General features: G+C 40.7%; 1 protein-coding gene across 1 annotated transcript in view; it reads right to left on the reverse strand.

Moving 5' to 3' along the window:
* Positions 1-22,573, reverse strand: part of slc6a8 (solute carrier family 6 member 8) — a 48,585-nt gene that overhangs the window by 17,918 nt on the left and 8,094 nt on the right. Inside the window, exons 2-7 of the mRNA XM_062999230.1 lie at positions 17,945-18,076; positions 17,454-17,718; positions 15,056-15,188; positions 4,145-4,279; positions 3,851-3,954; positions 497-621 (exon numbers count right to left, since the gene is read on the reverse strand). Of these exons, the coding sequence (XP_062855300.1) occupies positions 497-621; positions 3,851-3,954; positions 4,145-4,279; positions 15,056-15,188; positions 17,454-17,718; positions 17,945-18,076 (894 nt within the window). The remainder of the gene's footprint in view (positions 1-496; positions 622-3,850; positions 3,955-4,144; positions 4,280-15,055; positions 15,189-17,453; positions 17,719-17,944; positions 18,077-22,573) is intronic.

Genomic DNA, 22,573 nt, shown 5'->3' on the forward strand with positions numbered 1-22,573 from the left:
GACCTGGACCGCCCCGTCTGGGGACCAAACCTTAACCTTTGATAATTGTTATTTGTCACTAAAATAATTGTAGTAAGCCAATATTTTGATAATTGTGACAGACCTGCATACTATTAACGATAAACACCAGTATCAAAACTTAACCAAACAGTCAAATTATTAATATGTGACATTTTTCCATGTCTAAATCTGCACATTTGTATACATGTATAGGACACACATTCGTAAAACGTAACTGAATTTATAGCAGAGTCCCAGCTGCAGATTTTACACATAAACCTTAAAAATGCTTTTTCATTAATTGATATAAACGGTTTAAAGTTCCAGTGAAGTGCTCGGCACAATTTCACATCTTATCAGTAACTGCTAATGCAACTGATTAAATACATTTGATAAATGTGGAACAGTGCAGGTCAGTTCAGCGGAACAGAAATACTCAACATACTTTGTAATCAGCATGCTTAATCAGCAACAATGAGCTTTGCTAGAGTCTTACCTGATTCTGCCACTTTAGATATGTCCACTCCCTGCTCAGATGCCATGAAGCCCAGGATGGAGAAAACCACAAATCCAGCAAAGAAACTGGTACCGCTGTTTATCATGGCCAACACAAAAGCATCCCTAGAAATGACAGGATGAATTAGTCAGTGTCTGAGATATCGTGTGAAGAGTCAGAAACATGACTGAAGTAAGGTACAACCGGCAAAACAATATTACCCTAAATTAAACCATTAAAAACATGTTATAAAAAGCAAGTTTACGCTTCTTATAAAACCATCTCCATGCCTTGCTGGCATTATAACCCTTCAACTTCCCATCACTACTCATGTTTCATGGTTTCATGTTGCTTTTATCTACTGCACCTTTACAAAAAGGTGAATGGGCACACAGGGGAAAACCAATTATGCCAAAATATAGACACAAGACAGAAGGCTCACAAATAGGTGAGCTGGTTAAAATAAAAGATGTGGTTAGCATAAACACCAATGATTAAATTATTCCAAAAAGATTAAAACCTACATCCTAAATAATACCATATTTATGGCCAGTTAAGATTTTACTGGCATAGAAATTTCATGAATCTCAATGTACTGTATGTATAATAAGCAAATTAGAACCACCCCCATGTCCTGCTGCCCTAACTTTCACTACTACCCTGATTTTATTCTGGTTTTATTATATCTATAATTTACTGCATTATTTTATTTTGGGTTCATACTGTCTGCAATGAAACAAAAGTCAAAGTACAGTAGACCCTTGAGCGGTTTACCATACAAACATTTCGGGTTACGAGCGATCTTTTACAACTTAACGTACAAACAAATTTTGGATTATGAACAGAAATTCGCGAAACACGTGACGTCACGAACAAGTTCACTCAAATCGTCTCTCTCGCTCTTTATATATATATATATATATATATATATATATATATATATATATATATACACTTGAGGACAAAATTATTAGCCCCCCTATGAAAAATTCATTGTTTTAAATGTATTTCCCAAGTACTGGTAAATAGAGCAAATAACTTTTAACACAGCTTTTTCAAACATCCCAGTTTTATTTTGAATGATTACATAATTTTACTTTGCCCACAGAAATGAAATTATTTCACAAAATCAAAAACTACCATGGTCAAAATTATTAGCCTCCCTGATGCTAATAGTCAATTGTGTATCCTTTTTGCTGGATAACAGCCTGCAGTCGTTTGCTGTAGTTTTTAACAAGTCTCTGACACATCTCCTGAGGAATCCCAGCCCATTCTTCTTTGGCAAATCTCTCAAGCTCCTCCAGATTTGATGGCCTTCTGGCATGAATCTTCTTCAGTTCACCCCACAGATTTTCAATGGGATTCAAGTCAGGGCTTTGTGCAGGCCAGTCAATAACATTCACTTTGGTCATCTGGAGGTAGTTCTTCACCAGGCGCGATGTATGTTTTGGGTCGTTGTCATGTTGGAAGAGAAAGCGACGACCCAGACCAAGTTTTGCTGCTGACTGCTTAAGGTTTTCTTTCAAAATCTTCATATATCCTTCTTTCCTCATGATTCCTTCCACCTTGACAAGATTCCCAGGTCCAGATGCACTGAAGCATCCCCACAGCATAATACTCCCACCACCGTGTTTCACTGTGGGGACGGTGTTCTTTGGGTGATAAGCCTCCCTCTTTTTCCTCCAAATATAAGCAATGTCTCTATGGCCAAAGAGCTCTACTTTTGTCTCATCTGACCAAAGGACATGCTTCCAGTATGCATAATCTTTCTCCAGGTTGTCCTTAGCGTACTTCAGTCTGGCTTGAAGGTGTCTTTTCTGCAGGAGTGGAGTTTTTCTTGGTCTGCAACCTCACAATTCATTCCTGTGCAGGGCTCTAGTGATTGTCTTTTTTGAGACAATAATTCCTGACTTGGCCAAGTCATTCACTAGTGTCTTGGCAGTTGTTCTGGGGTCTTTAGACACATCTCTCACTAGTTTCCTTTCCAGGGTCTTTGATAAGCTTGCGCTTCCTACCTCTGCCAGGCTTGTTCTGTATTGTGTGGCTCTCTTTGAATTTTTTAATAATACTTCTCACTCCAGTTCTTGACACTTGGAAATGCTGTGATAACTTTGTATATCCTTCTCCTGCTTTGTAAGCATCAATGATTCTTTTTCTCAAGTCTAAACTGATTTCTTTAGTTTTTGGCATGATGCTTTCTCAAGTGACAGCTCAAATGCTTACTGAAGCTTTTATACTGTGTGTAAATTGGGAGATAACCCTCAGCTCTGACTTGATTTAATGAGCTTTCATCATTACAAAGTTAAAGCACACCATTGCACAACAGTGGTTTGTGCTATGGCTCAATAAAAAGTCAGTTCTTAAGGGGGCTAATAATATTGACCCCGGTGATTTTTGTTTCTTTTGAAATAGTTCTGTTATAGTAAGCAAATAAAAATAATTTATGCTTTCTAAAGAAACCTAGTATGTTTAGAAATGCTATATTGAAAAATCCTTGCTCTGTTATAAAAGGACTTTGGGAAATTTTGAAATAACTTTAAATTTCATAGGGGGGCTAATAATTTTGTCCTCAAGTGTATGTATATATATATACAGTGAGAGAACATTTAGACAGCGGACGGTGTTTTTCTGGTGTTTTCTTTATATTTTGTAAAATTCAATATTAAAATGTCCCCAAAGATGTGCAGAGGAAGCGTAGTACACAGAGGGGACAATGAGTGAGAGAGAAAAAGGAAGTCGCTGAGTAAAGTATTCTTTCTTTTGTGCAATTGTACAGCACACGTACTGTACTGAAATGTGGTGTGGTGTGTTTTTATGTACAGTACAGTACTACTGTGTATTGTTGTTTATTACTGTTTATTACAGTAATGTCTATTCTATAATTTAAGGGAAATATACTTGTATTTATAACAAAAAAGACCATTTAAGACATTAGCGAGGTTAGGTAAGGGGGTGGTTTGGGAGGTCTGGCACGGATTAATTCTATTTACATTATTTCTTATGGGAAAAATAGGTTTAACTAACGAACATTTTGACTTAAGAACAGTCCTTTGGAACCAATTAAATTCGTAAGTCAAGGGTCCACTGTAAATGTAAAAAAACACTGCAGTTTCCAATTTTCCATACTGTAACCGGCTCTTGTGCAGGTGCCTTGACCAGCCAGCAGAGACTGTAAGTGCAGCACCCTTTAAGACACAGCCAATGGTCAATAGCATAGCTAAGAACTTAGCTCTCAAGTTTTAGCTCTTAGCCGTGGTGTGCTAGTGCATTAGTGCATTGTTTTTAATTTGACCAAGAAGATGCTTGACACCCACAGACAACAAAAATGTAAACAAACAAGAAATACTGGCTTACTTGTAGCAGTCATTGTTGAATCGGTTATAGCTGCCAAGAGCAGTGAGGGCACCAAGCCCGATGGCGTAAGAAAAGAAGATTTGAGTGCCAGCATCGATCCAGACCTGGACAAGAAGGAGAAGAAACAGTAGGTATGGATTGGTAAAACATTAAATGTTCAAGCATAGGTTTACTGAAATCAATCTGACTATAAGTATTCCACCAGGCCTAAAAGCTAATTCCATCTTCCACCTTCTTTTAATCAATTACATTCAGTGTACAGTGTGTGGAAAAATGAAGAAGTCAAAGTCTTACCTGTGGCTCTTCAAGCTTGGACCAGTCTGGTTTGAGATAATACATGATGCCATCATAAGCTCCAGGTAGGGTCACACCTCTCACCAGGAGAATGATCAGGACAACATAAGGGAACGTGGCAGTGAAATACACAATCTGCAATACACAAATTCGATGACCATGATTAATATTGCTCCTTCTTGCTTAAAATATGTGATAAACTCATTCAACTCAGTCTTTCAATTCCCCATTCCAAAAGGTAAAAGTTAAAGTCTGATACACAGAGAGTGTAGGAACAACTGCAAAAAACAAGAACAAGAAGTTCGGGTCTGTGTGAAAACAAACATGCTGTGATGTCACTGTCTGTACCCAAACCAAATGTGACAGCATCCTCGGTGTAAATTAGGTCATAGCTGTTGTTTAATAGGGTAGAACATTGCAGTGTTATTTTGCCTCACAGCAAGAAGAGCCTGAGCTTGACCAAGTGTCTGTGTAGATTTCCTCTGGGTGCTCCAGTTTCTTTCAGCAAGTCCAAAGCAATGCAGTCAGGCCAAGCAGAGCTACTAAAAGTTGTCTAGGTGTGGATGTGGTTGTGAATGTGTGTCTGCCCTGTGATGAACTAGCCAAATGTCCAGGGTGTTTCCTGCCTTTCACCCAATAAATTGGACCCCCCCCCCCCCCGCAAACCTGAGTAAACCAGACTATGAATGAATGAATAAATGAATGTAGTTAGACAGGTGTGAACTTATCCAAGCCTTAAGGCGGCTTTAGACAAACTGTTATATTATGCAGCATTTTCCGGAAATCACATTTCTGTCTTGGTACAGTCAGTACATTCTATCGGTAAAGCTACTGCAATACACACTGTCCTTGGCTAGGCAGAAGGGTTTAGATAGAAAGCATTATCAACAACATGGTAGATCCAAATATGTAAAACATCCAGTGTGTTAAATAAGCTGGAGTTTTGGCTGTGAACGCTTTCTTATCAGTCTACATTCTGCAAGGACATGGTTGATCAAATGTTGGGCACGTAGTCACTCACACATGCATTGTGTGGGTTTTTCTTTTTATCATTCTATCTAACAATGTATAGACAGGTCTTAATCTTATCAGCACAACTTTTGGACCTTGTTCTCAAACAATACAAGGCACGGCTTCAGAGAAAGTTCTCAATGACACTTTGTTTTTTTTCTTCCACTCAAGAGGTTTTGCTGTAACAACCCACACATAGACTCCTGCACTCACTCCAAATAGGCATGTGAAAGTGAAACAGTAGCGCCATGCCAGACCCCCTTGCTGCTATGCGCAGTCACATTGCTACGGGGAAATGATTCACACACCCCGCTTGTCCTTGGTTGAGACCTTTAGGATGATGAACCCGACTTAGTGACAATGCAGCCTGGAGACAGTGGTGCTATTCAGGACATACACTTCAGACGCTGACCCTGCAGGTCCCCTCTCACCTTTTCTGAATAAGTCTCTGTAATATCTGCCCAGGTCTTGCTTTTATCATGTGATCATAGTACAAAGTCCGGCTTTGTTTCGCCCAGGCTACAAATGAATTCTGACACTGTAGGTTGTGGAGGTGTGGTGAAACAATGAATCAACAGTGAGGTGATTGCATGCAATTCATCTTTGTCAGACAAATTACTAAGCTGTAGTTTTTTAGCGGTTTGTCTGCATACTGTATACAGTTCAAATCTGAATGTTACATTCACAAATTACATGTACTGTATGCCACTGTAATTTTGAGATTTTAATAACTTCTGTAACTGAGAATAGCCACTACTTTAGCCACGTACCAACTTGCCTGTTTAGTAAAGTCCTCATATTTTCAATGTGGTTAAGGTGATGACTTTGGACAGGGCAATTAAAAAGCTTAACTTTTGCCTAATATAACCATTCCATAAAGAAATACATCGATCAGCCATAACATTATGTTTCTACACTGTCCATTTTATTAGCTCCACCTACCATATACTGTAGAAGCACTTTGTAGCTCTACAATTACATCTATTTCTCTACATACCTTTTTAGCCTACTTTTACCATGTTCTTCAATGGTCAGAACCACCACAGAGCAGGTATTATTTGGGTAGTGGCTCATTCTCAGCACGGCAGTGACAATGACATGGTGGTGGTTAGTGTGTGTTGTGCTGGTATGAGTTGATCAGACACAGCAGCGCTACTGGAGTTTTTAAATACCGTGTCCACTCACTGTCCACTCTGTTAGACACTCCTACCTAGTTAATCCACCTTGTAGATGTAGTCAGAGATGATCGCTCATCTATTGCTGCTGTTTGAGTTGGTCATTTTCTAGACCTTCATCAGTGGTCACAGGACGCTGCCCATGGGTCGCTGTTGGCTGGATATTTTTGGTTGGTGGACTATTCTCAGTCCAGCAGTGACAGTGAGGTGTTTAAAAACTCCAGCAGCTCTGCTGTGTCTGATCCACTCATACCAGCACAACACACACTAACACACCACCACCATGTCAGTGTCACTGCAGTGCTGAGAATGACCCACCACCTAAATAATACCTACTCTGTAGTGGTCCTGACCATTGAAGAACAGGGTAAAAGCAGGCAAAAAAAGTATGCAAAGAAATAGATGGACTACAGTCGGTAATTGTTGAACTACAAAGTGCTTCTTTATGGTACATGGAGCTAATAAAATGGACAACAAGTGTAGAAACAAGGAGGTGGTCATAATGTTATGCCTGATCCTTGTACATTGTTTTTTTCCACCAGATTTATTGCAAACAATAGTAACCAAACCAATAGTATTTCCCTATCAGAAACCAATTTTGAGTAATTGGCTTCCTATTTGACATTGTTCCTTGTTTGAACGTGTAGATTTGTTGGATGATATTACACTGTCTTTACAATATCAAGGAGTTAAATACTGACTGAACAATATTAGTGTGGTAGGTATTAAAGGAAAGCTGTGTGTCTGACCCAGAAGTGTGTTTGACCTTGGGCTGCAGGTTTTAATGGGCAGTCTTTGCTTATAAGTTTACGACCTTGTCCGTTGTTAATGCTAGCCTGGTGGGTTCATAAGTAGTTTCACTGCATTATTAACATTACATCCTTACTGCTGAACCACAAGCTGGAGCACTGGGATTTCAGTTAAGCACCAAGTATGTCCGTAGCCTAAGTCAGGGAGGACACAAATTAGGTCAGTATCCATATTCTTAACATTTGTATAGGGGAATTCCATCTCTCCGCTTCATTGTTTTCTTTTTAATGGCCGATTCAAAGACAGTGGTATGTGAAACATAAGCAAGCGGTTGTAAAATTGGCGGGGGAGGAAGGCTGGCTGCATCACACACCAGAAATAAACCATGTCATTCTAATGCTGAGGATTCATGTGATCTCCCCCCAACCTCTTACAGAGCAGACGCTGGCATTCAGCCATGCGCACGAGAGCACGGTCACGTCCCATTGCAGAAAATCTGCCCTCAATGACCAACCACGCTGCAGATTTAGAACATCGTGGCCAGATATGGTCATAGCCACTCCCACTCGGCAAATGACGTTGCCATGGTGATGTCTGCATCATTCCTGCGCTATTGTGGAAGACCAGCAGTGGGAGGAGATATGCGGGTCATACACAGAGGAGAAAGTCACATTGCTCAATGGATGACATCGTTCCTCAGGATATGAACAAAGCTTAAGTTCATTGATTCATCTTTTTCTATGTTGTTTTGAATATAATGTTTGGTTTGACATGATATTCAATAATTCTTTTTCAGGGGTCACAGTAGGCCCTGAGCCACCAAGAACAATGGATGCAAGACAGAAATGCACCCATGGCAGGGCATCACACACACACACATCTAGAAACTTACTTAGCTGGTCTACCTACTGCATGCATGTTTTAAGAGGTAAGTGAAACATGAAGACCCCAAAGGAAACCCACTCAAGCAAGGGAGAACATGCCAAACAAACAGTGATTGTAGGCAAAGATGTGCCACCCCACCACAAACTCTCTCCCAGCTACCTTAAAAGACATGCCAGTGAATCAATTGGCTGCTATAAATCAGCCCTAGCTATATATGTATATAGCATATGTATATATGTACATACAGTGTATCACAAAAGTGAGTACACCCCTCACATTTCTGCAGATATTTAAGTATATCTTTTCATGGGACAACACTGACAAAATGACACTTTGACACAATGAAAAGTAGTCTGTGTGCAGCTTATATAACAGTGTAAATTTATTCTTCCCTCAAAATAACTCAATATACAGCCATTAATGTCTAAACAGCCGGCAACAAAAGTGAGTACACCCCTAAGAGACTACACCCCTAAATGTCCAAATTGAGCACTGTTTGTCATTTTCCCTCCAAAATGTCATGTGATTTGTTAGTGTTACTAGGTCTCAGGTGTGCATAGGGAGCAGGTGTGTTCAATTTAGTAGTACAGCTCTCAAACTCTCTCATACTGGTCACTGAAAGTTCCAACATGGCACCTCATGGCAAAAAACTCTCTGAGGATCTTAAGAGACGAATTGTTGTGCTACATGAAGATGGCCAAGGCTACAAGAAGATTGCCAACACCCTGAAACTGAGCTGCAGCACAGTGGCCAAGATCATCCAGCGTTTTAAAAGAGCAGGGTCCACTCAAAACAGACCTCGCGTTGGTTGTCCAAAGAAGCTGAGGGCACGTGCTCAGCGTCACATCCAACTGCTGTCTTTGAAAGATAGGCGCAGGAGTGCTGTCAGCATTGCTGCAGAGATTGAAAAGGTGGGGGGTCAGCCTGTCAGTGCTCAGACCATACGCCGCACACTACATCAAATTGGTCTGCATGGCTGTCACCCCAGAAGGAAGCCTCTTCTGAAGTCTCTACACAAAAAAGCCCGCAAACAGTTTGCTGAAGACATGTCAACAAAGGACATGGATTACTGGAACCATGTCCTATGGTCTGATGAGACCAAGATTAATTTATTTGGTTCAGATGGTCTCAAGCATGTGTGGCGGCAATCAGGTGAGGAGTACAAAGATAAGTGTGTCATGCCTACAGTCAAGCATGGTGGTGGGAATGCCATGGTCTGGGGCTGCATGAGTGCAGCAGGTGTTGGGGAGTTACATTTCATTGAGGGACACATGAACTCCAATATGTACTGTGAAATACTGAAGCAGAGCATGATCCCCTCCCTCCGGAAACTGGGTCGCAGGGCAGTGTTCCAGCATGATAATGACCCCAAACACACCTCTAAGACGACCACTGCTTTATTGAAGAGGCTGAGGGTAAAGGTGATGGACTGGCCAAGCATGTCTCCAGACCTAAACCCAATAGAACATCTTTGGGGCATCCTCAAGCGGAAGGTGGAGGAGCGCAAAGTCTCGAATATCCGCCAGCTCCGTGATGTCGTCATGGAGGAGTGGAAAAGCATTCCAGTGGCAACCTGTGAAGCTCTGGTAAACTCCATGCCCAGGAGAGTTAAGGCAGTTCTGGGAAATAATGGTGGCCACACAAAATATTGACACTTCAGGAACTTTCACTAAGGGGTGTACTCACTTTTGTTGCCGGTGGTTTAGACATTAATGGCTGTATATTGAGTTATTTTGAGGGAAGAATAAATTTACACTGTTATATAAGCTGCACACAGACTACTTTTCATTGTGTCAAAGTGTCATTTTGTCAGTGTTGTCCCATGAAAAGATATACTTAAATATCTGCAGAAATGTGAGGGGTGTACTCACTTTTGTGATACACTGTACACATATATATATATATATATACAGTGTATCACAAAAGTGAGTACACCCCTCACATTTCTTCAAATATTTCATTATATCTTTTCATGGGACAACACTATAGACATGAAACTTGGATATAACTTAGAGTAGTCAGTGTACAGCTTGTATAGCAGTGTAGATTTACTGTCTTCTGAAAATAACTCAACACACAGCCATTAATGTCTAAATAGCTGGCAACATAAGTGAGTACACCCCACAGTGAACATGTCCAAATTGTGCCCAAATGTGTCGTTGTCCCTCCCTGGTGTCATGTGTCAAGGTCCCAGGTGTAAATGGGGAGCAGGGCTGTTAAATTTGGTGTTTTGGGTGCAATTCTCTCATACTGGCCACTGGATATTCAACATGGCACCTCATGGCAAAGAACTCTCTGAGGATGTGAGAAATAGAATTGTTGCTCTCCGCAAAGATGGCCTGGGCTATAAGAAGATTGCTAACACCCTGAAACTGAGCTACAGCATGGTGGCCAAGGTCATACAGCGGTTTTCCAGGACAGGTTCCACTCGGAACAGGCTTCGCCAGGGTCGACCAAAGAAGTTGAGTCCACGTGTTCGGCGTCATATCCAGAGGTTGGCTTTAAAAAATAGACACATGAGTGCTGCCAGCATTGCTGCAGAGGTTGAAGACGTGGGAGGTCAGCCTGTCAGTGCTCAGACCATACGCCGCACACTGCATCAACTCGGTCTGCATGGTCGTCATCCCAGAAGGAAGCTGACGCACAAGAAAGCCCGCAAACAGTTTGCTGAAGACAAGCAGTCCAAGAACATGGATTACTGGAATGCCCTGTGGTCTGACGAGACCAAGATAAACTTGTTTGGCTCAGATGGTGTCCAGCATGTGTGGCGGCGCCCTGGTGAGAAGTACCAAGACAACTGTATCTTGCCTACAGTCAAGCATGGTGGTGGTAGCATCATGGTCTTGGGCTGCATGAGTGTTGCTGGCACTGGGGAGCTGCAGTTCATTGAGGGAAACATGAATTCCAACATGTACTGTGACATTCTGAAACAGAGCATGATCCCCTCCCTTCGAAAACTGGGCCTCATGGCAGTTTTCCAACAGGATAACGACCCCAAACACAACCTCCAAGATGACAACTGCCTTGCTGAGGAAGCTGAAGGTAAAGGTGATGGACTAAACCCAATTGAGCACCTGTGGCGCATCCTCAAGTGGAAGGTGGAGGAGTTCAAGGTGTCTAACATCCACCAGCTCCGTGATGTCATCATGGAGGAGTGGAAGAGGATTCCAGTAGCAACCTGTGCAGCTCTGGTGAATTCCATGCCCAGGAGGGTTAAGGCAGTGCTGGATAATAATGGTGGTCACACAAAATATTGACACTTTGGGCACAATTTGGACATGTTCACTGTGGGGTGTACTCACTTATGTTGCCAGCCATTTAGACATTAATGGCTGTGTGTTGAGTTATTTTCAGAAGACAGTAAATCTACACTGCTATACAAGCTGTACACTGACTACTCTAAGTTATATCCAAGTTTTAGTTCTATAGTGTTGTCCCATGAAAAGATATAATAAAATATTTGCAGAAATGTGAGGGGTGTACTCACTTTTGTGATACACTGTATATATATACAGTGGGGGAAATAAGTATTTGATCCCCTGCTGATTTTGTAAGTTTACCCCCTTACAAAGACTTGAACAGTCTATAATTTTTATGGAAGGTTTATTTTAACAGAGAGAGACAGAATATCAACAAAAAATCCAGAAAAAAAACATTAAATAAAAGTTATAAATTAATTTGTATTTAATTAAGGGAAATAAGTATTTGATCCCCTACCAACCAGCAAGAATTCTGACCCCCACAGACCGGTTATGTGCCCATGAGGCACACAAATTAGTCCTGTCCCTGTATAAAAGACACCTGTCACAGAATCAGTTTCTTCCGTTCAAATCTCTCGACCACCATGGGCAAGACCAAAGAGCTATCAAAGGACGTCAGGGACAAGATTGTAGACCTGCACAAGGCTGGAATGGGCTACAAGACCATCAGCAAGAAGCTTGGTGAGAAAGAGACCACTGTTGGTGCGATAATTCAAAAATGGAAGAAATACAAGATCACAGTCAATTACCCTCACTCTGGAGCTCCATGCAAGATCTCACCTGGTGGGGTAAGAATGATTCTGAGAAAGGTGAGGTCGGCCCAGAATTACACGGGAGGAGCTTGTTAATGATCTCAAGGGAGCTGGGAGCACAGTCACCAAGAAAACCATTAGTAACACACTTCGCCGTAATGGATTGAGATCCTGCAGTGCCCGCAAAGTCCCTTTGCTCAAGAAGGCTCATGTACAGGCCCGTCTGAAGTTTGCCAATGAACACCTGAATGATTCAGAGAAAGCTTGGGAGAATGTGATATGGTCAGATGAGACCAAAATTGAGCTCTTTGGCATCAACTCCACTCACCGTGTTTGGAGGCAAAGAAATGCCCAGTGGGGATGGTGTTCTTGGGGTCATATCCAGCATTTCTCTGCTCCCAGCTCCCTTGAGATCATTGACAAGCTCCTCCCGTGTAATTCTGGACTGACCTCACCTTTCTCAGAATCATTCTTACCCCACCAGGTGAGATCTTGCATGGAGCTCCAGAGTGAGGGTGATTGACTGTGATCTTGTATTTCTTCCATTTTCGAATTATCGCACCAACAGTGGTCTCTTTCTCACCAAGCTTCTTGCTGATGGTCTTGTAGCCCATTCCAGCCTTGTGCAGGTCTACAATCTTGTCCCTGACGTCCTTTGATAGCTCTTTGGTCTTGCCCATGGTGGTCGAGAGATTTGAATGGAAGAAACTGATTCTGTGACAGGAGTCTTTTATACAGGGACAGGACTAATTTGTGTGCCTCATGGGCACATAACCGGTCTGTGGGGGTCAGAATTCTTGCTGGTTGATAGGGGATCAAATACTTATTTCCCTTAATTAAATACAAATTAATTTATAACTTTTATTTAATGTTTAAGACTGTTCAAGTCTTTGTAAGGGGGTAAACTTACAAAATCAGCAGGGGATCAAATACTTATTTCCCTCACTGTGTGTGTATATATATATATATATATATATATATATATATATATATATATATACAGTGTATCACAAAAGTGAGTACACCCCTCACATTTCTGCAGATATTTAAGTATATCTTTTCATGGGACAACACTGACAAAATGACACTTTGACACAATGAAAAGTAGTCTGTGTGCAGCTTATATAACAGTGTAAATTTATTCTTCCCTCAAAATAACTCAATATACAGCCATTAATGTCTAAACCACCGGCAACAAAAGTGAGTACACCCCTTAGTGAAAGTTCCTGAAGTGTCAATATTTTGTGTGGCCACCATTATTTCCCAGAACTGCCTTAACTCTCCTGGGCATGGAGTTTACCAGAGCTTCACAGGTTGCCACTGGAATGCTTTTCCACTCCTCCATGATGACATCACGGAGCTGGCGGATATTCGAGACTTTGCGCTCCTCCACCTTCCGCTTGAGGATGCCCCAAAGATGTTCTATTGGGTTTAGGTCTGGAGACATGCTTGGCCAGTCCATCACCTTTACCCTCAGCCTCTTCAATAAAGCAGTGGTCGTCTTAGAGGTGTGTTTGGGGTCATTATCATGCTGGAACACTGCCCTGCGACCCAGTTTCCGGAGGGAGGGGATCATGCTCTGCTTCAGTATTTCACAGTACATATTGGAGTTCATGTGTCCCTCAATGAAATGTAACTCCCCAACACCTGCTGCACTCATGCAGCCCCAGACCATGGCATTCCCACCACCATGCTTGACTGTAGGCATGACACACTTATCTTTGTACTCCTCACCTGATTGCCGCCACACATGCTTAAGACCATCTGAACCAAACAAATTAATCTTGGTCTCATCAGACCATAGGACATGGTTCCAGTAATCCATGTCCTTTGTTGACATGTCTTCAGCAAACTGTTTGGGGGCTTTCTTGTGTAGAGACTTCAGAAGAGGCTTCCTTCTGGGGTGACAGCCATGCAGACCAATTTGATGTAGTGTGCGGCGTATGGTCTGAGCACTGACAGGCTGACCCCCCACCTTTTCAATCTCTGCAGCAATGCTGACAGCACTCCTGCGCCTATCTTTCAAAGACAGCAGTTGGATGTGACGCTGAGCACGTGCACTCAGCTTCTTTGGACGACCAACGCGAGGTCTGTTCTGAGTGGACCCTGCTCTTTTAAAACGCTGGATGATCTTGGCCACTGTGCTGCAGCTCAGTTTCAGGGTGTTGGCAATCTTCTTGTAGCCTTGGCCATCTTCATGTAGCGCAACAATTCGTCTTTTAAGATCCTCAGAGAGTTCTTTGCCATGAGGTGCCATGTTGGAACTTTCAGTGACCAGTATGAAAGAGTGTGAGAGCTGTACTACTAAATTGAACACACCTGCTCCCTATGCACACCTGAGACCTAGTAACACTAACGAGTCACATGACATTTTGGAGGAAAAATGACAAGCAGTGCTCAATTTGGACATTTAGGGGTGTAGTCTCTTAGGGGTGTACTCACTTTTGTTGCCAGTGGTTTAGACATTAATGGCTGTATATTGAGTTATTTTGAGGGAAGAATAAATTTACACTGTTATATAAGCTGCACACAGACTACTTTTCATTGTGTCAAAGTGTCATTTTGTCAGTGTTGTCCCATGAAAAGATATACTTAAATATCTGCAGAAATGTGAGGGGTGTACTCACTTTTGTGATACACTGTATATATATATATATATATATATATATACTTGAGGTCACTTGAGGTCATTTAATAATAATAATAATGGGTGTGAAAAAGTGAGTGAATAAGTGACTGCGAAATTGGTATGTAGGTAATAGAAGAGTAATAAAGAGTCCCACATGACTACAGCATCCCACATGACCTGCACTTATAACTATAGCAGGATCGGTGACTCACTAAGCTTAAATTCAAATCTGAGAGATAAATTATTATTATACATTATTTACTTGTCCCATTGTATCCTAATTGTTATAGATTTTCATAATCTTGTTCAATTTAGATTGCACAGCTGTAATAATTGATCGCAAAATAAGTCTGTTCAGTAAAGCTTCTTGAATTAGAATTTAAGAGTGAGAGAGACAGGAAGAGAGAGAGAGGGAAAGAGAGAGAATAATGGAGTGTGTATATATATACCTTGCCAGTCGACTTCACCCCCTTCCACACACAGAAGTAAACCATAACCCAGACAGCCAGCAGACACAAGATCATCTCCCAGTTCAGCGCACCCGTATCATCCAGGCCATTTGAGATATTCAACACTTTATTCCTGTACAACGATAAAAAAAGCAAATACTGCATGAGAACCTAAAAAAACCCAACATAAAATCATAATCATAATAACGAGAAACATTAGAATGCTGCTTGGAATGTTTGGTTTACTTAAGTTCATGATGAAAAATTTTTTTGGTCATCTTGATTTGGATAGGGAATGCAGGAATCATCACAGTATAAACAAATCAAGGCTGTGGCAATCTCTCAAGCAACAAACTGCATGACCTCCTCTCAAATGGGATATAAATGGATTTGGATTACATGGTTGTTTATTGTATCTTAGTAGCAGTAGTATTTTCACAGATTTACCAAGAGACTTTTGGAGTAACGTAAACAGTAAACACATCAAGTTATGCTATGCTATGTTTACAGAAATCATCAGTTTCACAAAATACACTATATAGCCAAAAGTTTGTGGACACTTTCATTTCAAAACCATGTACGTTAATATTAAATTGGGTTCACAGCTTTGCAGCTTAAGAGTCCGTACTCTTCTGAAAAGGTTTTCCACAACATTTAAGTGTGTCTGTCGGAATTTGTAATAATTCAGTCAAAAGAGCATTTGTTGGCACTGATGCCTGCTCACAATTGGTGTTCCAATTCATTCTAAAGGTGGTCAGTGGGGTTGAGGATTGGGGTTTAGCATCAAGCTGTTTAAATCTGTGTTTTTGTTAATAAACTACACTACACTGATTAGCCATAACATTAAAACCGCCTCCTTGTTTCTACACTCACTGTCCATTTTATCAGCTTCAGTTACCATATAGAAGCACTTTGTAGTCCATCTGTTTATCTGCATGGTTTGTTAGCCCCCTTTCATGCTGTTCTTCAATGGTCAGGACTCTCCCAGAACCACTACAGAGCCGGTATTATCTGGGTGGTGGATCAATCTCAGGATTGCAGTAACACTGACATGGTGGTGGTGTGTTAGTGTGTGTTGTGCTGGTATGAGTGGATAAGACACAGCAGCGCTGATGGAGTTTTTAAACACCTCACTGTCACTGCTGGACTGAGAATAGTCCACCAACTAAAAATATATACAGCCAACAGCGCCCCGTGGGCAGCGTCCTGTGACCACTGATGAAGGTCTAGAAGATGACCAACTCAAACAGCAGCAACAGATGAGCGATCTTCAAAGTGCTTCTACATGGTAAGTGGAGCTGATAAAATGAACAGTGAGTGTAGAAACCAGGAGGTGGTTTTAATGTTATGGCTGATCAGTGTATGTCTACGTGTACTTTACATGCCATTTTTAAATTAATATATCTTCGCATGTCACACACACCTGACTCACCAAAATACACTGGTCCATTTTAACAACACAAGTAACATTAATTACACTGAACACAAGTGAGTAAAATACATTCAAAATTAACTTTAAACACTGACTAAAATCATCAACCAACTAAAGCACACCAGCAGAAACAGGCAACCACATCACAGTGGTAGCTGTGAAAGAATCTCTAGGCTTGTAGAAAACGTATACAGGTCACAGTCAACCATTCATCCATTGCTAAATGAGAGGAGCACTGAAGGATTTTTTTTGTTCCATTATCCCATGGCAGGGTCTATCCTAAACATGAGCTTCTACCAAATGTGTTATGTTGGTTAGGGTCTAGGGTTTCGAAATCTATCCCAGAAAAACAGAGGACATATCACATATTGTTGGGGCTGGAGGGGAGTGCTATCGAAGCTTTTCAATGGGCACAAGGCACAAAGTAACACCCTGCTGGTGGCATACACACACACACACACACACACACACATACACACACACATACCTTTTTGCCTATAGGGCAATTCAGTGTCTCCAATTAATTGGACTGTGGGAGGAAACCGAAGCTCCCGGTGGAAACCCACGCAGACACAGGGAGAACATGCAAACTCTGCACAGACCGGCCCACCTGGGGATCAAACCCAGGACATTGTTGCTGTGAGGCAACAGTACTACCCACCAAGCCACCGTGCCGCCCAAAAACTAAATAAATAAATAATAAAACTACTTTTATTTCCAGTCTTTTTAGAGATGGCTTTTTAGAGAGCCCTACATGTCCACCTTTAAGGCCAATGTTAACACATAGTTTTATGCACACAGTTCCAAGATCAACTGTTTGTATAAAATACACCATGGTTCATGTAAACAATGCACAGCCACATAACTAAGACATAACTCACTCGCTCACTAACATTTAAATAAATCCACAACTGTAAATTAACCAATGTGTATGTAGTTTTATAAAATAAAAAGTCAAGTACTTACTCCCAGAACTCGATGATTGGCGAGCGGCCATTAGCAAGCTCCTCGCAGGTCATGTTTCCGAAGGTGGAGTTGCCAATGGTGCCATTCTGGCAGTCTTCATGGCGGAAGATTTCAATGCAGCTCTCTGTGTTCCACTCGTTATCACAGGTGGACCAGGGCAGCGTCGAGCTGAAGGATTTAATGAGGTAATAGAAACCCCAGGCCAGAACCATGATGTAGTAGGTGTTGCAAAAGAACACAATGACCATGGAGGCAAAACCCAGTCCTGAAATGCAAAATAAGTAGAAAAAAGCAGGTGTAACAAATACAGATTTACATTTTAAAATAGTGTAAATCAGGTAACTGATTACTAACTAATGCTTTAAATAAATCATATTGTACAGAACAGTGCCACACTAGCAAATTAAAACTCACTACATATTAAACTATTGGCTACTTTACTGTTTTTTGTTTTTTCCTAAAACAAATTGCTAACTGTTGCTGTAGATTACCTTTAAAGAGTGGCGCGATGTTCCACACGTTGATGCTTCCAGCCTTCATGAACTGGCCCAGAGCAATCTCAAGGAAGAAAATAGGAATACCGCCGAGAAATATAAATAACACATAGGGAATGAGAAACACTCCTGTGGAAAGAAAAGAGAGGAAAAGAAGGGTTTAGTTAACAATATCTATAAAATTTAAAAGTATTTTTTTTAGCATATTTTTAGGAGATTTTACATAAATAGACGCCAATTTTCCTGGATAGACAATCCACATTGACTAGTTTGGCCTGTGTTTTGCCAACTGCTAGGACCAGCATTATCTGCACCTGCTACCTGCATTACCATCTGCATGTATAAACTGGTCTGCCCAGCTTTCAGAAGGTTTAGCTGCCAGCACTGACCAGCTAAACTACAATAGATAGGGCAGCTGTAGCGTAGCAGTTATGGTACTGGACTAGTAATCAAAAGATTGCTGGTTCAAGCAGAGAGGCAGTGGCAGCTGAAGCCACTGCCAGGTTGTCGCTGTTGGGTCCTTGAGCAAGGCCCTTAACCCTCAATTGACTATCACATTACTGTAAGTCACTTTGGATAAAAGCGTCTGCTAAATGCCAAAAATGTAAATGTAAATGATAGATCATCCAGCTAAACTACCTTCAGAGCAGTTTGACCAACTTCTAATTGTTGTTCTGTTCTGCCAAACGTTAGAATGACTACTGTGGCAACATTAGTACTTACTATAACTATTATACTATAGTTTCTGCAAGTGTGGTTTGTTTTGATGATTAAATAATACATATATAACAAAAAAAAAATTCAAAGAAACATTAATAAATGGCATTAATATGCCATAAATTAGAAACTGGTGGAACATAGATTACACTGTACTGTACACTGGTCAAGCAAGCTATACATTGCCAAAAGAAGGACAATGCTGTCCTAGAAAGAAGCCTCTGTTTCAAAATTGGCACCTTAAAGCTAGACTTAGTTAGATTTCTGATCATATGGACCAAGTAAAAACAGGAATAGGGGATTATTTTACCCACATTTCATTTATTTCCGCAAGAGCTGGGACTTAGTCTGCCATGAATTCTAAATTTTTTTTGCCAAAAATATTTTAATCATTCACAGAAAAACAGTTGTAAAAATCATTAAAACCCCAGTGACATAAACATGCCTGACAAGCGTTTGTAAATATTTAACTTCAACTAAACTCCATACCATTTTAGTCTCAACGTTTCTACACCCTTTAGCAATGTGTTTTAGTTTTGGCAGTTTAGCAGTAAACATATTTTTTACAAGATTAAGCAATGATGCCACTCTCTCATTACCACACACCAATCTGGCACCAGTAATAATCACCTTCTCTCAAAGAGAGCAGAGTGGCAGTGGCAGCTGAAGCCTGTTCAGAGCGGTGCCAGAGAAGGGTTGGGTTTCAGTCATGGACCAATCAAATGCAGTGGCACTGACACTAATGCAGATTACCCAACTAACAAAAAAAGGCTACGCTGAATGAAATCCTGATGATGTCCCCCATGAGCACGTGAATGTGAGTGAATGAAAGAGAGAGAGAGCGAGTTTAGGGCGTATACAGAGTGACTCACACCACGTAGAACCTTTATGTAACACTGAATCTGCAGGCTTGTGAGAGCAGCCATTCACTCTGTACTGGCGTAAAGAAACAGATTTAGACCAGCCATCCAGGGTTTTTGTTTCAATATGGCTATTGAAGTAATTAGAATAGGTGCCAGTGCATCTTAGCGTAATCAGAGTCAAAATCTGAAATATGAAAGCAATTGAACATGAAATAGTTTAAGGAATGCATAAAATGTACAGTAATAGAAAAAAAAAAACAGAAAGAAAATGCTTCAGCAGGCATGTCTGGAGGCAAAACCGAGGGCACAATTGTTTAGAACAGATCCTCTTTCCTAAGGAGGCAGAGTGCAGAGATGGACGCTGCAGTCATAACAACGCCAGAGTGTGACGTCGGGAACCCCAACGCGTGACGTTAATGCAGCATGGAAATGCGGCCGTGGGCACACTGAGAGAAATGATTTGCAAACTGAGAGCGCATCGACAAAAAGGGGGAGTATGGAATATGATGTGTAAGAATGTGAGCATTTGCCAGCGCCAATACACTCTCTACACAGTGAATCTCTCACATCTGTACGCTGCAGGGGCTGACGTCGTGACTTTCATGACATGAGATGATTCAACCCTGTGCAGGCTCGTCAAGGACAATGACGAAGGGGAAAATAATCAGCCATTTTTTAATCTCCAACTCCAACATAATCCATGAAGCCAGCGTCTGGCTGCTAACATACTCTATTACCAAAGCATGACTGCACTAAAACTAATCGTCCAGCATATTTAAGCCCAGTTGTAATCTCCAATTTACCATGACCAATCATTTCAATACATTTGCATATACTAAAAAAAAACAAAAAAAAAAACAGGTAAACTTGGTTTTACTATAATGGACGGCATGGCAATGCAGCACGTATCATGGGTGCCGCTCCCAGCCTCCCAAGAGTTTTGCATGTGTGTCCACATAAATTTTCTTTGCATATTCCAACTTCCTTCTGCCTCCCAAAAACATGCCAGTATATGGAATGGCTAATTAAAATTTCCTTTTAGATATGAGTGCATAAATGAATAATTAATTATGTGATGTCCTGCCATAGATTGCTGTCATGTCCAGGGTGTATTCTTGGCTTGCACATTGTTTTTGGGCAGGATTTAAACACACAACAACCTTGATCTCTAAGATTATTGCCATACAAAGCTTACTTGACTGTGGAGACCTCTGTTCCAGCAGCTTTTTTACATGCCAGACTTGTTTTTTGCTGGCCAAACGGACTATCAGAATGAGGTAATAGTTTAGATTTTATTCCTGACCTTGGCACTGTTGTGCCCTTTGTAATAGATGCAGTTGAACTAGCCCTATTTAAACAGACACAAGCCATAACCAATAATTCATTAATAGGTGTCCTTATGCTTAAATTATATGTGAGGTAGACGTCATGGTTTCTGCTTTGCATTTCGTTTTGATAATCATTTTGAAATTATTGTCCTTATTAATTGAAAATATGCTCTGAATAAAGTTTATGAAACAGGAGGAGAATTTGTAAATAGCATTAATATTTTAGATTAAATTATTTACATCATGCTATTTATTCTCAAACCTAATCTTGTCTTAGTTGATCCGGGTTTAGTGGGTTTTACACACAGTTCATAAATTTTACATGCTGTCATCTTACTGACCTTTCCCATGGAGGGCACACTCCTTGGGTGCCAGATAGCTATTTATTATTAGAGCCACAAATGCTGCTCAGGCATTGTATGAGCAGCATTGTGTACCAACATGTCATTACAGTCTGAACTTGCAAGGCATGTTTTTGCTAAAGGATAGTCAAGTCAAGATCAAGATAGTGCCATCATGAGCACGTGGGCCGTCCTAGCCGGTAATTACGAGGACAAAATGCAGTCCAATCTCAGCAGGCTACGTGATGATGAGAGGAGGCTATAAATACTTACTGCAACACCCTCCCCCTTTACAGAACATGTAAAGCAGAACTCAATCAACACACCCAGTCTGGTGTGCTTACTGCCGGGATTTGTAATTAATCATCCCTTTGTAAAAATGCAAACTATCAAATATTGGTTACATAGTGCAGATCACAACAAGTAAACTCCTCTGATTTGAATCAGTTTTAACAGGAAATTGAAAAAAGAAATCAATCTAATCTCTATACAGTACATCCACAGTGTACAGTTGAAGTCAAATCATAAAGGCAATTATGTTATGATAGTCTTGGGATTTTAATGATTTCTGCAACTCTTCTTTTTCTGTGACTAAATAATTGAAACACACAGAACACCCAAATTTACACATTAACTTACAGTTAGCCAGTTTACCTTCTGCATATTTTAAAATGAGTCCTTTTAATATGGTCACAGATAACTTACCTACAGTCAATCCCAATTAATAATGAGACGTCATGCCATGGTGTTAAATTAAATTAATAATTCAATCATAAAAGAAACCAATACATTATAAAATAATAATATTGCTGCTGCTGCACTACATGCTCATCCACGAGGTCTTACAGTAAATCTGACAGGTGGGATAACCCATTTCTCTTTGTTATGCTATTGGCATAATAGTACTGGCACATGTTTCTATCAGCACGTGATGCCTGAACAACATGTGGTTAAATGGTTGTAAACAAATGTGGAGGAACTGGGAAACAGTTTTGTGTAAGGAAAAGGCTTTTACATGAAGAATGACATTTGGAAAAACTTGTTATACAGGATACATGCAATTAATTAAATGGCATTAACATTAATACGAGATGGAATTGTACAGAGAGCAGTTTTAGTAGCAGTATGACTAGATGGGACTCTGAACCTGCTACTATAGCAGCAGTGTTCCTGAAATACAATGCACATTACTGCCCAACCCTGAGCAGCGTTTGCTCATATATTTACTTATTTCAAACAATGTAGACATACGTATGTCAAATTAAAATAATGAAAAGAGCTGAAAAGTTGAGTCATATTGACTTTTATAATAAACTGGATACACGTAACAACATAATAATAAGGATTAATGGCTGGTATACTAAAGCTATTGGAGGC

This window comes from Trichomycterus rosablanca, chromosome 7 (assembly GCF_030014385.1).
Source record: "Trichomycterus rosablanca isolate fTriRos1 chromosome 7, fTriRos1.hap1, whole genome shotgun sequence".
Lineage (NCBI taxonomy): Eukaryota > Metazoa > Chordata > Actinopteri > Siluriformes > Trichomycteridae > Trichomycterus > Trichomycterus rosablanca.